Genomic DNA, 13,513 nt, shown 5'->3' with positions numbered 1-13,513 from the left:
TTAATGTGTTAATTTTTTCATGTAGCCTAGCTGGCAGAGGACTCTATCTTCTCAACGTAGAGTGCAAAGCTCCTTCTCTGCATTGAAACCTTGATGCTTCTGTGTCTAAGCTCTGCCGTAGGACACAGTCTCACACGTGTGTAGCTAAATTGCTCCATAGTTGTTGGAAGACTCTCTTGTGTACAGCTCAAAAAGCTCCACATGAGGAGAGGGGGAAGCAAGAAATCATGAAATTTTAAGACTCATAATTCATAAGAGCAGACAGGCATCCTTAATTTTTGCATGTTTGACTTTGAGCGGTAAGATTTGGAACATTACATTAGCACTTTATAAAAAGAAAAGTACAGGCTGCACTTCTGTAGTCAGTAAAGATTGGGCAGACCTTCCGCTGAGGGAAAGCCGCATAGCTCCCTTGAAAACAATAGAATTAGACAAGTTTCCACCAGCTGAAGTTTCAGTCCATCTTTAAAAGCTACCTACCATGACTAAGGCTCTTCCCCCTCCCTCCCCCCACCCCGTGTGTATATCCTGCAAGTTCAGAGGCCGGAGTCTAAGAGAAGCTTCTGTTTGTTTTGCCCTTGTGCATTACTTTACATTTAATCATGTGAAATTGCAGCCGTCATTTTGCAGCCAAATCTCCCAGTGTGTTTATAGTCATCTGAAATTTCCCACAGTTCTCCATAGCATTTGATAATTGAAACAATTCTGCACCATTGGCAAAGTTCACCAACTTGCTGTCCATTTCTTCTTCCAAGTGATTAACAAATACACAGTAAAATCCCATTTCTCCAATCCCCTGCAACCCCAACCTCCTCCTTATCCGAAATCAAGGTTATGTCCCTCGACATAAATCACTTACCCCCTATATCTCCCCCAATTTTCCTAATTCCCTATCATCATTTTATCCATGTTTTATGTCCTTGAAATAGTTTGGATTGGCAGCTGGACTACACATTCTGGAACACTGTCCCAAATATAGGTCTCCTGGGGTTCCCCACTATAAAATAATTACCACTAGTCAACTATTCATCATCACTTCATTTCTTTTTCTTTAGCCAATTTTCAATCTGTGAACAGATTTAGCCCCTCTTTCTGTAGTTTTCCACAATAACCTTTTATGAGGGACCTTGTCAAAATTGTATGATCTACCCAATCACAATAATTTTTTTTTATCCACACATAATTAATAGAGCTGGTCAGGAATGTTTTCATCTAAATGGTTTTTGACTGAAAATGCAGTTTGGGGGAAATTTTGATTTTTGCCAAAGCTTTTTTGATTTTCCATTCTGAAAAAGGCAATGAAATATTTTGTTGCAGCTTGGATCAACCCACATCAAAATATTTTGGTTTGTTGAACTGCATTTCCCTACAGTCCTGCATTGCCTCATGGGAGCAATAGTTCAGATATCTCATGGGCCCATTTTCTCATAGGGGCCAGCATCCCTAGCCAGACTATGTATACCATGATACAACACTCTCTCCTCTGACTGAGCCGCATGGTGCATCATGGGAGATTTAGTCCAGCAAGCCAGCCTGGCCCAGGGAGCCCAAGAGAAAGGGGGCATCAGGCACCCAAACTAAAACTCCCAGGAGGCAATGCGACCTCATAGGGAGATACAGTTTAATATTGAACTGGCTCAAAATGAAATGTTTTGGTTCAGTTAAATAAACCAAAACTTAACGTTTTGCCTGGGAATATCAAAATGTTTTCTTTAGCTTAAGAACACCAAAATAGAGCATTTTGCCATTTACAAATCAACATTTTTCAGAACATTTTGTTTTGAGAAAAATTTCAGTATTTCAGCTTTTTGTCCTGATTTGAGATAAAAATAAAGTATTGAAATATTGGAATTTCTTGCTAGATGCAAATTCCGATTTCCACTCAGCTCTACTAATTAAACATTTCATCTACAGTGATCAGTTGCTTTGCATTTAATTCCATGCTCCGCTCCCCTCCTTCCCCCACTTCCGCCCCCTCCAAGGCATGGGATGGGATAAAATTACTTACTTGTGATCCAGGAACTCCAATAGGTCCTGGGGGCCCTTTGGGTCCTGAATTGCCTGGGGGTCCTGGCGATAAAATCATAATCTGAGACAGTTTTAGAGACATTTAGAAAGAAGGAACCTCAATTTCAGTCACACTCTTTCTTTCACAAAAAGAAAAGGAGGACTTGTGGCACCTTAGAGACTAACCAATTTATTTGAGCATAAGCTTTCGTGAGCTACAGCTCACTTCATCGGATGTAGCTGTAGCTCACGATAGCTTATGCTCAAATAAATTGGTTAGTCTCTACGGTGCCACAAGTACTCCTTTTCTTTTTGCGAATACAGACTAACACGGCTGTTACTCTGAAACTCTTTCTTTCGTTACTCCTGATTAGTGTGTTTCTCACTCTCTACACAAATCTCGCTTGAACATCAGGACATGGCTTAAGCACTGATATCAAACAGAAGATAGATGCACATTCTGATGTAAAACATCCTTCCATACTGGAATTATTTTAGAGCCATATACAAAATTTTAATAATGTAAGAAGTAAGAAATGCAGCAAAATTTCAGACTCCTTTTAAATGACTATTCTTCCTTGGTCCCAAGAGAAATCTTAGATCAGAATCCACAAAGCAATTGTACCAAGTGAGGTATTGTACCTGGGATTTCTGAAAGAGAATGAGTGCAATACTGAGTGAAGAGATCGCTGGGCCTCGTGTGCCACCGGACCCACAGTACTCTGAGGATTCATAGAATCATAGAAGATTAGGGGTGGAAGGGACCTCAGGAGGTCATCTAATCCAACCCCCTGCTCAAGGCAGGACCAACCCCAACTAAATCATCCCAGCCAGGGCTTTGTCAAGCCTGACCTTAAAAACCTCTAAGAATGGAGATTCCACCACCTCCCTAGGTAACCCATTCCAGTGCTTCACCACCCTCCTAGTGAAATAGCGTGTCCTAATAAACAACCTAGACTTCCTACACTGAAACTTGAGACCATTGCTCCTTGTTCTGACATCTGCCACCACTGAGAAAAGCCTAGCTCCATCCTCTTTGGAACCCCCTTCAGGTAGTTGAAGGCTGCTATCAGATCCCCCCTCACTCTTCTCTTCTGCAGACTAAGCAAGCCCAGTTCCCTCAGCCTCTCCTTGTAAGTCATGTGCCCCAGCCCCCTGATCATTTTCATTGCCATCCGCTGGACTCGCTCCAATTTGTCCACATCCTTTCTGTAGGGGGGCCCAAAACTGGATGCAATACTCCAGATGTGGCCTCACTAGTGCCAAATAGAGGGGAATAATTGCTTCCCTAGATCTGCTGGCAGTGCTCCTACTAATGCAGCCCAATATGCCGTTAGCCTTCTTGGCAACAAGGGCACACTGCTGACTCCTATCCAGCTTCTCGTCCAATGTAATCCCCAGGTCCTTTTCTGCACAACTGCTGCTTAGCCATGACTGCAGAAAGGGGTTTGTATTAGCCACAGCTAAAATGGAGGGGTTGACATGACTCTATAAAATGCCTCTTCACAGCTGGTGTCAACTCTGCTCCTGCTGAGGCAAACAGTTACAAACTGGCTTCTCCCTCGCTCTGAAGACGTCCCTTTAACAAAGCTTTGCCTCCACTAGTCCCAGGGCTGGTGCAAGGCGGTTTCGCACCCTAGGCGAAACTTCCACCTTGCGCCGCCGCCACCCCCTCCCCTCGGCCCGGGGAGCCCCCCCGCGGCAGCTCCCCGCCGCTCCCTCCCTCCCCCCCTCGGCCCGGGGAGTCCCCCCCCCCACGGCAGCTTCCCACCGCCCCCTCCCTCCCTCGGCCCGGGAGCCTCGTGCAGCCCTCCCCGCCCCAGCTCACCTCTGCTCCGCCTCCTCCCTGAGCGCACCGCCACTTCTCCCGCCTCCCAGGCTTGCGGCACCAATCAGCTGTTTAGCGCGCAAGCCTGGGAGGGAGAGAAGCAGAGCGGGGCGGTGCTCAGGGGAGGGGGCGGAGCAGCGGTGAGCTGGGGCAGGGAGCGGTTCCCATGTGCGCCACGCCCCTCCCCCCGTTACTTGCTGCAGGCGGCCCTCCCCACGCCCCCCTGCCCCAGCTCACCTCCGCTCCACCGCCACCCGCAACCACTTGGCATCCTAAGCGACCGCCTAGTTTGCCTAGTGGTTGCACCCGCCCTGACTAGTCCAAGGCCTTTGAGCCCAAACTCTTGCAGCCAGGTCCAGTTGCTTTTCCTGGCAGGCATCCTGTCGGAATAAACTATGCCACTGGATCTTTCACACACACAGCCTGAGAAGAATCTTTGGTTTGGTTTCTCCTCGTTAAAGCTGTCTAGTTCAATTTAGTCAGTTACCTGGTGGCCCAACAGGCCCTGGTGCGCCACGTGGGCCTGGCAAACCAGCCATGATCGTGTCTATGATGGTGGAAGCCAGCTGGGGTTCTCCATCTGTGATAAAGAGCAGAGGAATTAACGATTGAGAAAATTATCAACTGCAGCGTCCAGTCAGTCAGGATTTCACACTGGGCTGTTTGAAAGCTCGAGCTAGCTGTTGGCCAAGGAGAGAGTGAGTGTTTAATTAGGTGGAATTCTGACCATTAGAACAATTTCCCTGACCGTTCTGAGGGGAACTCATCCAGAAGCTCATTGAAAAATAAAACTGTGATTTTCTACCAGAGGTGCCAAAGCAATCATCTCATTCTTCAGGCTCTATACATTAGGCCATTATGTGGACAGACTGGCTCCGGATCAAGTGCGTTTACATTTAGTCTCTTTCACACGCCTCTTGTTCATCCCTGCACCCTGTTTCTTCCAATTGCCCCAAAGAATTTTCCCCTCATTCCAAATCAGTGTTCTTGCTTAATTACTGAATCCTGCCGCCAGTCGCCAAAGCAGACTGGATCGCGCCCCCTTCAGGGAGCTGGGTGGCAAAAGGCTGCTACTGCATTGCATAGCAATAGTGTTTGTGAAAGCCTACAGATGTCACCTCTAAGACCACTGGTTTCCAGTGATCCAAGAAGTCATGTATGAACTCTGAGTCTCCCTGTGACTGCCCAATAACTGGTGTCAATGGTGCTGAGCTACTGCACCATTATAGCAGCCCAGAGCACTGCCACCAAACCGCCATGGTAGCCAATATGCAGCCACCAGGTCATCAAGTGTCTGAATATCAGCCCAACACACTATCTACGGACTCCTATGCTAGTATACTAATAGTTTGCAGTCCATTAGAGTGGCACCTTTCATTTGAAGATACAAAAGTGCTGTAGACAATATGTAATTTTACAGATGGGGAGACTAAGGCACAGAAGTTAAGTAACTTGCCCAATGCCACATAGCTAGGAATAGAATCCAGGTATCCTGACTTAAGTGAGGATTCATGTCCACTGCTCCAGCCACTTGATCCCAACCAATTCCATAGGCTCAGGAATTTATTCCTCTGCTGACTTTGTTGCTGTTGGCCTTAACTGTAATCAACATTTCTCTATTCTTCTGACCTTCCTTTGGATTCATAAGCAGGGGCAGTGAAGGACAAGGTGAGAAGAGACTCACAGGCATCTTCAAAACTTGAAAAGAATACATACAATTAAACACTACAATAATACAAGCCATGCTACTTCGGCAGTTCCTTTCGGGGGAAATGGGATGGAAGTGCTAACTATTGCTTGAAGAAACAATTTATATATGAGAGATAATCTATCACTTAAAAATAACTGCATCTTTGCTGCAGACTCCCCAACTAGGGGGCTCTGCCAGGGTCCGGTCAATGGATACTGCATAGCACAGTTACCCCTGACAGAAGGCCTTCTGAAAAGCCAGGTTTTCTCCAGCTCCTGCCCCCCACGATCTAGAAACTTCCATTTCCTCATGCCTGTGATCTCAAACCTCCACACATCCATTTCCCACCCTGCATTTCAGTGATTTTTAGCTCACTGAACTACCATTAGATGGGATTCTTTCCATGCATAGAGGGGCAAATTCTATTGTGGTACATGGGTGTAAATATAGAGCAACCCCTCCAAGATCAATGGTGGTGTTGCGTACTCTGCACTGGCATAAATGAGAGCAGAATTTGACCCAAAGAATACCCCAAAAAAGGAGATAAGTCCTGTATAGACATTTTAGAGGATTTTCACCTTTGGTGAAGCAATGGATGTTGGTCATGGATAGAGGTACAATAGGAACAGTGGTGATAGATCAGTGATCTGATCCAGCGTGACATATGCTATGGAATGCTGGGAAACAGCCGTACTCCAGATGCCCTCAGGGACATAGCATCTCTGCAGTGGAGTCCAGGAAGGGAACCAGCATGCCTGGGACTCTGAACCTAGGTCTCTCCTGGAGAAGAGCCAACACAGAAGGGCCAAACTCAAACAGGTATTTCCTTGACTGTCGTTTTTGACCGTAGCCATCTTTCTTTCTTTGCGGCCCAGAAACAAAACGTCTGAGAATGCTTTCATGTTCAAAGGGAAAGGTACCCAAGTGAAGTGTGTAATCCAATTAATCTGAGTTTTATTTGACCATGTCAAAATCCATCAGGGTTTGTGAGTGAGACGGAATCTGAAAACGAGCATTGAACAGCAGAGAATGCATTAACAATTTCAGGGGATTTAAAAAAAAAAAAAAAAAAGAACAAGCAGTCAACAAAATTAAGCATCCTTAGGGAGGTGGGATGGGGTAGTGCGGTTGCAAACTAATGGGATTTAATTATTGCTGAGGGGAGTGAATGTGTGTTGCAGAAAGTTCCAGGCAAAGAGAATATGATGATGATGACAAACAGAGTTACTCCTCACAAATCCACCCATCCTGACATTAGATCAATTCGAGTTATTTATGAAAGGTGCTTCTCTAATTGTGATGCACTACGGGGGGCGAGGGGGAGGGAGCTCAATAGCTCAGCATTTGGGCTGTGCCGCATGCTGGGGTGAGACTCTGTTGTCGCTCCTTCCTTGGTAGCGCAGCCATGGAAAACTAGCCAAAGTACTGGCTGCCTCAAGAGGACCAGCACAACGTTTCCTGAATTCCTTCTATGGGGAGAATCCTGCCCCTCGCCTCCCTTGTCAGATAGGGCTCGAATTACAACACACCTAGTACACATCCACCATACGTGAGGGTGGGATTTGGGGAGTCCAAACCCCCCTGCACTCCCTCTGTATCCCCACAAAGCAGCAGGTCAAGCTGGGAGAGCCAGTGGCTACCTGGATTCTCCGGTCTTTCCCTCTCCATACACATTGGGGTCACAGGAGACCCTGGGACTTATGCAGCTCAGGGCTACAGTAGCAACCACAAAGTAGCTTCTGTGTCATTCAACAGCAAAGAGATGGAGGATCCTCTCCCCCTCCAATGTGGCTCTCCCTGAGCTGCCTGCAACAATTCCAGCTACCCTGGCTTGAATGCAGGGGAGTATCCTTCCCATTTAAACCACCCTGATGTAGAAGTTGCTCCAGGCCTTTTCAAACGCCCAGCTGCCCAAAGTGTCTAACAAGCCAACCTGTTCGATATGGGCAGGGCTAGGGATTTGAGCACATGGAAAGGGGGAAACTTAAAGAGAGGCTGAAATCTATCCTGAGAGGCAGTGAAGCTTGTTCACCTTTGTAGCAGCCGCGGGCATCCCAGGTACCTGGATGTGCACAACTTTCACAGCCACTGGAACAGTTTTCTCAATGCCAGCCTCAATCTCTCTCCTCACTTTCCCCTCCCTGTCCCATCCCTCTCTCTTACTCCCTCTGCTCCGTTCACTCTTTTCAGAAAGGCCAGTGGATCAAACACTGGATGGGGAGCCAGGAGATCTGGGTTCTGTTCCCTGTCCTGCCACTGAACTGCTGGTTGACCTCGGGCATGTCCCATCCTTGCTCTGAACCACGATGCCGTTTCTATCTTAAAGCAACTCACAAAAGATATAAGAGCGTAACACCCTCTGATCAGAGCAAGGTATTATTTCCCCTTCCCTTTCCCCAGAAAAAAAGTCCTTTCATTTCACAGCCCTTTTGATGGGGGCTCTAAGATAACGTACCCAAAGCCTGCCCTCCCATCTCTAAGTGCCAGAGCACGTAAGTTGCCCATTTACCTACAGACACAGTGGCAATAGCAGGTATTGTTTAGAATCTGGCCCATCTCAAACAATTCTGTGTTAAGGATAAATTCTCCCCCTTAAAGGCTTGATTTGTTGAGACAGGATGGAAATGAAGTAATCCTGTCTTAATTTCTGCCCGCTACCTGATCTGGAGAGACACAACTGGGACCAATTTCTCTACCGCAGCGAAGTGAAACTGTGAGAAAACGCCTGTCTCCCCCCTTTTTTGCTTTTGCCGGCTGATAAACGTTGCCAACAAGGAACTTGTTGTGATTAATAAAACACTGACATTAACCATGATCAGGCAGAACCTGAACACTGGTTAATAATAATCGGATACAGCTTTCTCCCATAATGGGGGTGCACATGCTCATTAGCTGGGGTATGCTTCCCTCTGCTGTCAGCAGATGGGATCTTATGGTTATGGTTTTCAGATGTGCTCCATTTAAAAACAAAATAAAAAAATCCTGTCTGGGATTTATAGAGCCGGCTTCTACTGGCTGTTGAGAATTAGCTTTCCACCAACCCACACAAATCAGTTAACAAGAGTGAAAGGGCAAATTTTATAGGATGATTGCAGTAAGCTCACCATGCCACATTAGTGACCTATCCTATTAGTAAGCCTTGTATTAATCACAAGAAGAAAAAATAAGTAGGGATTGTTTAGAGTTTAACACTTACTTACAACAATGATGGAGGCTCTATGAAAATCTATATTAGACAGATAGGGTCTAGATCAGATATAGACCAAAACTCTAAAATGCTTAGCATCACTCTCTGCACCTAGGTGAGAGTCTATCCCTATTAACATCAGTAGAGCCAGGATTTCAACAGTGGGTAAAAATCTTGCAAGGCCACACGCTGGATTGAATTTCATTGCTACTGACCATTTGTGGAAACGAGACCAACGTGTATCCTGAATGTGTATCTAATAGGAATCAGCCGAACACCATGATTCTTGCCAATTTCCAATCTCAAAGATTTCATATGACTGAAAAAGTAGAGGACGCAATATTTTTCATACAATGTAGTCACCTACCTAAAGGGGCAGTGAGTAACAATTTTCCTTTTGAGGATTACAGGGATGGAGAGGCGAAATTCTGATATTGTGAGATCAAGACAAGGAGACAAGATAAAGCAGTAAATGGTCTTCAGAACTTACTGCGTTTGCAGTAGGTGAAACATTCTATGCTATCTATTCTGTTCAGGTTCTCATACCATGACTACGTTGGGGTTTCCACAAATACTCTTCTGCTCGGGTCCCCACACATTTAGTTTGGGTCTACAGACTATCGTCTTGAATCAATCTTAAGTAACACATTCATAGATTCAAAACCAGAAGGAGCCACTGTGATCCTCTAGTCTGACCTCCTGTACAACAGAAGCCAGAGAAAATTCATGGTTGAACCAGAACAGATTTTTTTAGAAAAACATCCAATCTTGATTTAAAAATTGCCATTGTTCTGTCTGATCAAAGTACTCTCATTAGAAGCAAATGCCAGGGATTTTATAGCTTTTTTAAAATAAAAGGGTAGAGTCTATAATTCAAGGGGAGATTGCCCAGTGGGCCAAGCATCCAGGCCAGTTTCTATGCCAATTTGAAGTCAGTAGCAATACTCCCACTGGCATCACCGAGTACAGGATTAGGCCTCAGTTTTGAAACATTCCTGGAAGGAATGACTGGGTAAAATCATTCTTCCAAGGCAGAGAAATTGGGTCCCATGCAGTATGTCTCTTTCATGAGACTAGGGTCCTGGCTGTTTTCAGGGCTATCAAGGAGAACATGGCACTTTTCACAAGTATATAGGTTTGTCAAAGTTAATTCTTTCCCTACCACTCTTTCATGCTGGCTGATTGCTGCCTTCCAAGAACAGGCAGTGTTTCAGTGGTTCTGTATCTATGTCATTTTCAAAGTGCTTTGGGATCCATTGGGATGAAAGGCTCTATGGAAATATACAATGTTACTATTGTATCCACACACAGTAATTGGTATGATCCTCTAAGAAGCCGGTGTGAATTTAATGCAAAATCTCCTAGTGACAGTGACTACAGTAGTTCATTCTACATTTTGCTAAAAGCCTGGATACTGAACCACAATTAATTTAATCCTGCCCATAACACACTAAATAACTTTAGACAGAGCAATGCTGCTAAAATCTTTAACAAATTAAAAATACATCTACTCTCCTCCAGGAAAAGGAGTGTGAAGTGGGAGGTAGGTGGAGGGGAAGGAAATCCATAGATAATTATCAGACACAAAGATACTTACTAATCCTGTGGCTGTAATTACAATATTTTGACTCTGAAGCCAGAGGTGAGTAGAACAGCTGGCACTGTTTAGGGGTAGGGTGGGTAGTGCATTAGTTTTCCAGCACTTTACTAGCCAAAGGGACGATATTACCGAGTTTCAAAGTATCACCACTGGACCCGAGCAGTAGAACTCCCTGCCAGAAGCGACCAGAACAAGCCCAAACCTGACAGTGCGCAGATTGGTGTATAAAATGTACCTTTTCTAGAATGCCTTTCCGTGCTCTTAAAAATATAACTAAATAAACAAGTACAATATTTTAAAAAGCCAGCCAGTGCACCAAAATCCGTGCCCCTCTGCCTACGGGAAGGGAAGGAACAAAACACTTCCTTGTCCTGGGCTGTCAGGCTTTTTAATTCTGTGCAGTACATAGATGCTGGGTTTATAGATTCACAGTTTATAAAGCCAGAATGGACCATTGGGATCATCTATTCTGACCTGTGTAACACAAGCCATAAGACTTCCCTGAATTAATTCCTGTTTGAACTAGAGTATATAAAAGCATCCATGGTAATTGGTGGTATATAAAAGCAACTGCTAGACAGACAGACGGGGGGAGGGAGGGGCAGCGGTAAACTGGATCTGTAGTTATTGTGTGCCTTTGTTTTAAGCCTAGTTGCATTAAGTTCTGATTTGTACCCCAGTGTCCTGACTCTTGCTTTCAGTTATCCCAGGTGCCCCACTGAAATCCCAAAGCATATTTTAGAGCAGAATTTGGCTCAGAGCATTATGGTTCAAACAGGAAGATTTTCCCTCTCCCTGATTCAGAAGATTGGAGGAAGGGAGAAAAGAAAGGTCAGTTTCCACACCACAATACCACCACCACCCCCCTCTTATCTAGTGCTTTTCATCAGTAGATCACAAAGTAGATGTCCTGATGGGGCTCTGAGGCACAGAGAGGTAAAGTGACTTGCACAAGGGTCACCCAGTAGGCCCCTGGCTGAGCTGGGAACAGAACCCAGGTGTCCTGAGTCCCAGTCCAGTGCTCTATCCACTAGGCCACACAGCCTCCCCAGCATAGTCTCCCCCCCCCCGCCAGCCCTTCCTCTGATGTAGAAGGCAATCCCAATGCAAGACGAGCAAAGCAGAGTCAGCAGGGGGAGCTATTTGCAGGATAAATAAAGCGTACAAAACAAACAGGAGCACTGACAGTTGTGACACTGAAAGAAACAAGCAGATGATACTGTCGGGTTCTGAAGGATGCAAGGAAGCCACTCAAGAAGCATGCTCCTTTGTTACTCCAACTTGTACTAAACCGCTGAGGTTCTCATTGCAATTTTCCACCCTTACAACTAGAATATTCTAGGACTGCCACTTTTGAGAGGTAGTTTGGCGGGTCACACACGAGTGTCCTGACATTGTGACAGTTGCTCTGTGATGTCACAGTGCCCATCATCATATTATCACCTAATGTCACACGGGTTGTATCATCATGATGCAGCCTCGGTTTGATTTGGAACCCGATGAACGTCCAGCAAACTAGGCTTGCATGAGGTACAGTTGCCTCTTTAAAATTAGGACAATCCCAGAAAAACTAGGACATGTGGCAACCGTAAACCCTTCCCCATAACCCCCAGTCCCATAAACTACCCAGCTACGCTTCTTAATCCAGGCTCAAGTAATAACCTGAATGAAGAGTTGAGGTTCATCAGCAGGGATAGATGGGACAATTTGACTTCTTTCCTCCCCCAAAACTTTTTCCTCTGCCTAAATACCCAGCAGGATCCACAAGAGACGCAGGTCATCTGGTCTCTTCCAGTGAAAGCTGGGACATGGTAGCACTGGGCAGGGAGGGGAAGAAAAACATCTGATTTCCTCTGCACAGGTTACCAGCCTGTCACTCTCAGATGCACCCGGAAAGATGTGGACACTTAAGGAAACCTACTTTCTTTTTCAGCTGTGGGCTGCAGCGAGTAGAGAACCCCTTGTTGGACAGTGAGGGGAAGGCCTGGGGTGGCAGGTGACCCCGGAGGTCCTGGGGGTCCTGGGATTCCAGTTTCTCCTGGAAGTCCTCTTGGTCCTGGAGGTCCCAGAAGCCCTGCAAAGAAATAGAAGAGGAGATTTCTGTGAAGTTGGAGACACATCAGCAGGTGCACTGGGGCAAAGAGTTAGTACAAAGCCCACCAAGCTGCTGGAAAGAATTTAATCTAGGTCTAGAAACGGCATTGCTCCATAACAGGAGCTGTCAGAAGGGCTGAGATGAGCATCTCTCCACCCTTGGATCCAGTTGCAGGGCTCGGGCCGTGCCGGCGAAGTCTGTGGCCCGTCACAACCCTTACATTGGCAAAAATCCCAGTAAAAGGAAAAATCTCTGCTTTTGGAGGATGAAATGTTCTGGCCTTCTGCTGCTGGTGAGGGATGAAGTGCACCATTTAAAATGATTCTAGAAGCTGCTGCTATTCAGTGTGGAATGGAGCCGCGGAAGCTACACAGAAAAAGGGTTAATGTTAATAGGAATACTTTGCAGCTTCCATTTTCAGAGCACCACACAAGCCTTCAGGAAACTTCAATGACATCCGAGGGAGACAGCTAAGTCCACATCATTATTCCCCTCCTCCCTTTATAGATGGAAAAACTGAGGCACAGAAGGGTTAAATGATTTTCCCAAAGCCACAAAGCAAACCAATAGCACTGCCTGGTTCCCAGCCTTTTGCTGAGCCCATCACAAATTGATTCCTGCCAGGTCACAGGGGAAAACAGGCAGTTATTAATAGAGCTGCTCCAAAAAAAAAATTTATGGAAATTTTTCACTTTTTAACAGAAATTTGAATACTAAAAATTTTTGGTTTTCAGTGAAAATATTCAAGTTTTTGGGTATTTGGTGAAAATCAAATTTTCTTGGGAAAGCAGAAACTTGTGGCAAGAAAAATTGGACAACCCCCCCCCTCCCAATTTTCCACTGAAAAACCCTTGTTTATTAGTTTTAAATGAGTGATTCTTTTCAGTGAACTCCACAGGAGACCGCGGTGGATGCACGGGACAGAACAACTTCTCTGGGGAAGAGTTTGAAGATTTCTACATGAAAAAACATTCATTATCGACAGAACTGGTGGGAAATGGGAGGGGGGAGGGAGAGAGAGAGAGAGAGAGAGAATGAAAAGCAGTAGTTTTGTCTCAGAACCACATCTGTTAAGTTAAATAAAAGCCCTTTCAGTTGGCTTGAAA

General features: G+C 45.5%; 1 protein-coding gene across 3 annotated transcripts in view; it reads right to left on the bottom strand.

Annotated features, from left to right (window-relative positions):
- COL26A1 (collagen type XXVI alpha 1 chain) overlaps nucleotides 1–13,513 on the bottom strand; it is a 221,085-nt gene that overhangs the window by 19,384 nt on the left and 188,188 nt on the right. For all 3 annotated transcript variants that reach the window (XM_084650887.1, XM_084650889.1, XM_084650888.1), the window contains exons 7-9: nucleotides 12,234–12,386; nucleotides 4,323–4,415; nucleotides 2,009–2,070 (exon numbers count right to left, since the gene is read on the bottom strand). In XM_084650887.1, the coding sequence (XP_084507013.1) occupies nucleotides 2,009–2,070; nucleotides 4,323–4,415; nucleotides 12,234–12,386 (308 nt within the window). The remainder of the gene's footprint in view (nucleotides 1–2,008; nucleotides 2,071–4,322; nucleotides 4,416–12,233; nucleotides 12,387–13,513) is intronic.

This window comes from Lepidochelys olivacea (assembly GCF_965140295.1).
Source record: "Lepidochelys olivacea isolate rLepOli2 genome assembly, chromosome: 17".
NCBI classification, from domain to species: domain Eukaryota; kingdom Metazoa; phylum Chordata; order Testudines; family Cheloniidae; genus Lepidochelys; species Lepidochelys olivacea.
Note: the sequence above shows the minus strand (reverse complement) of the source record. Positions and strands in the feature narration are given on the sequence as shown.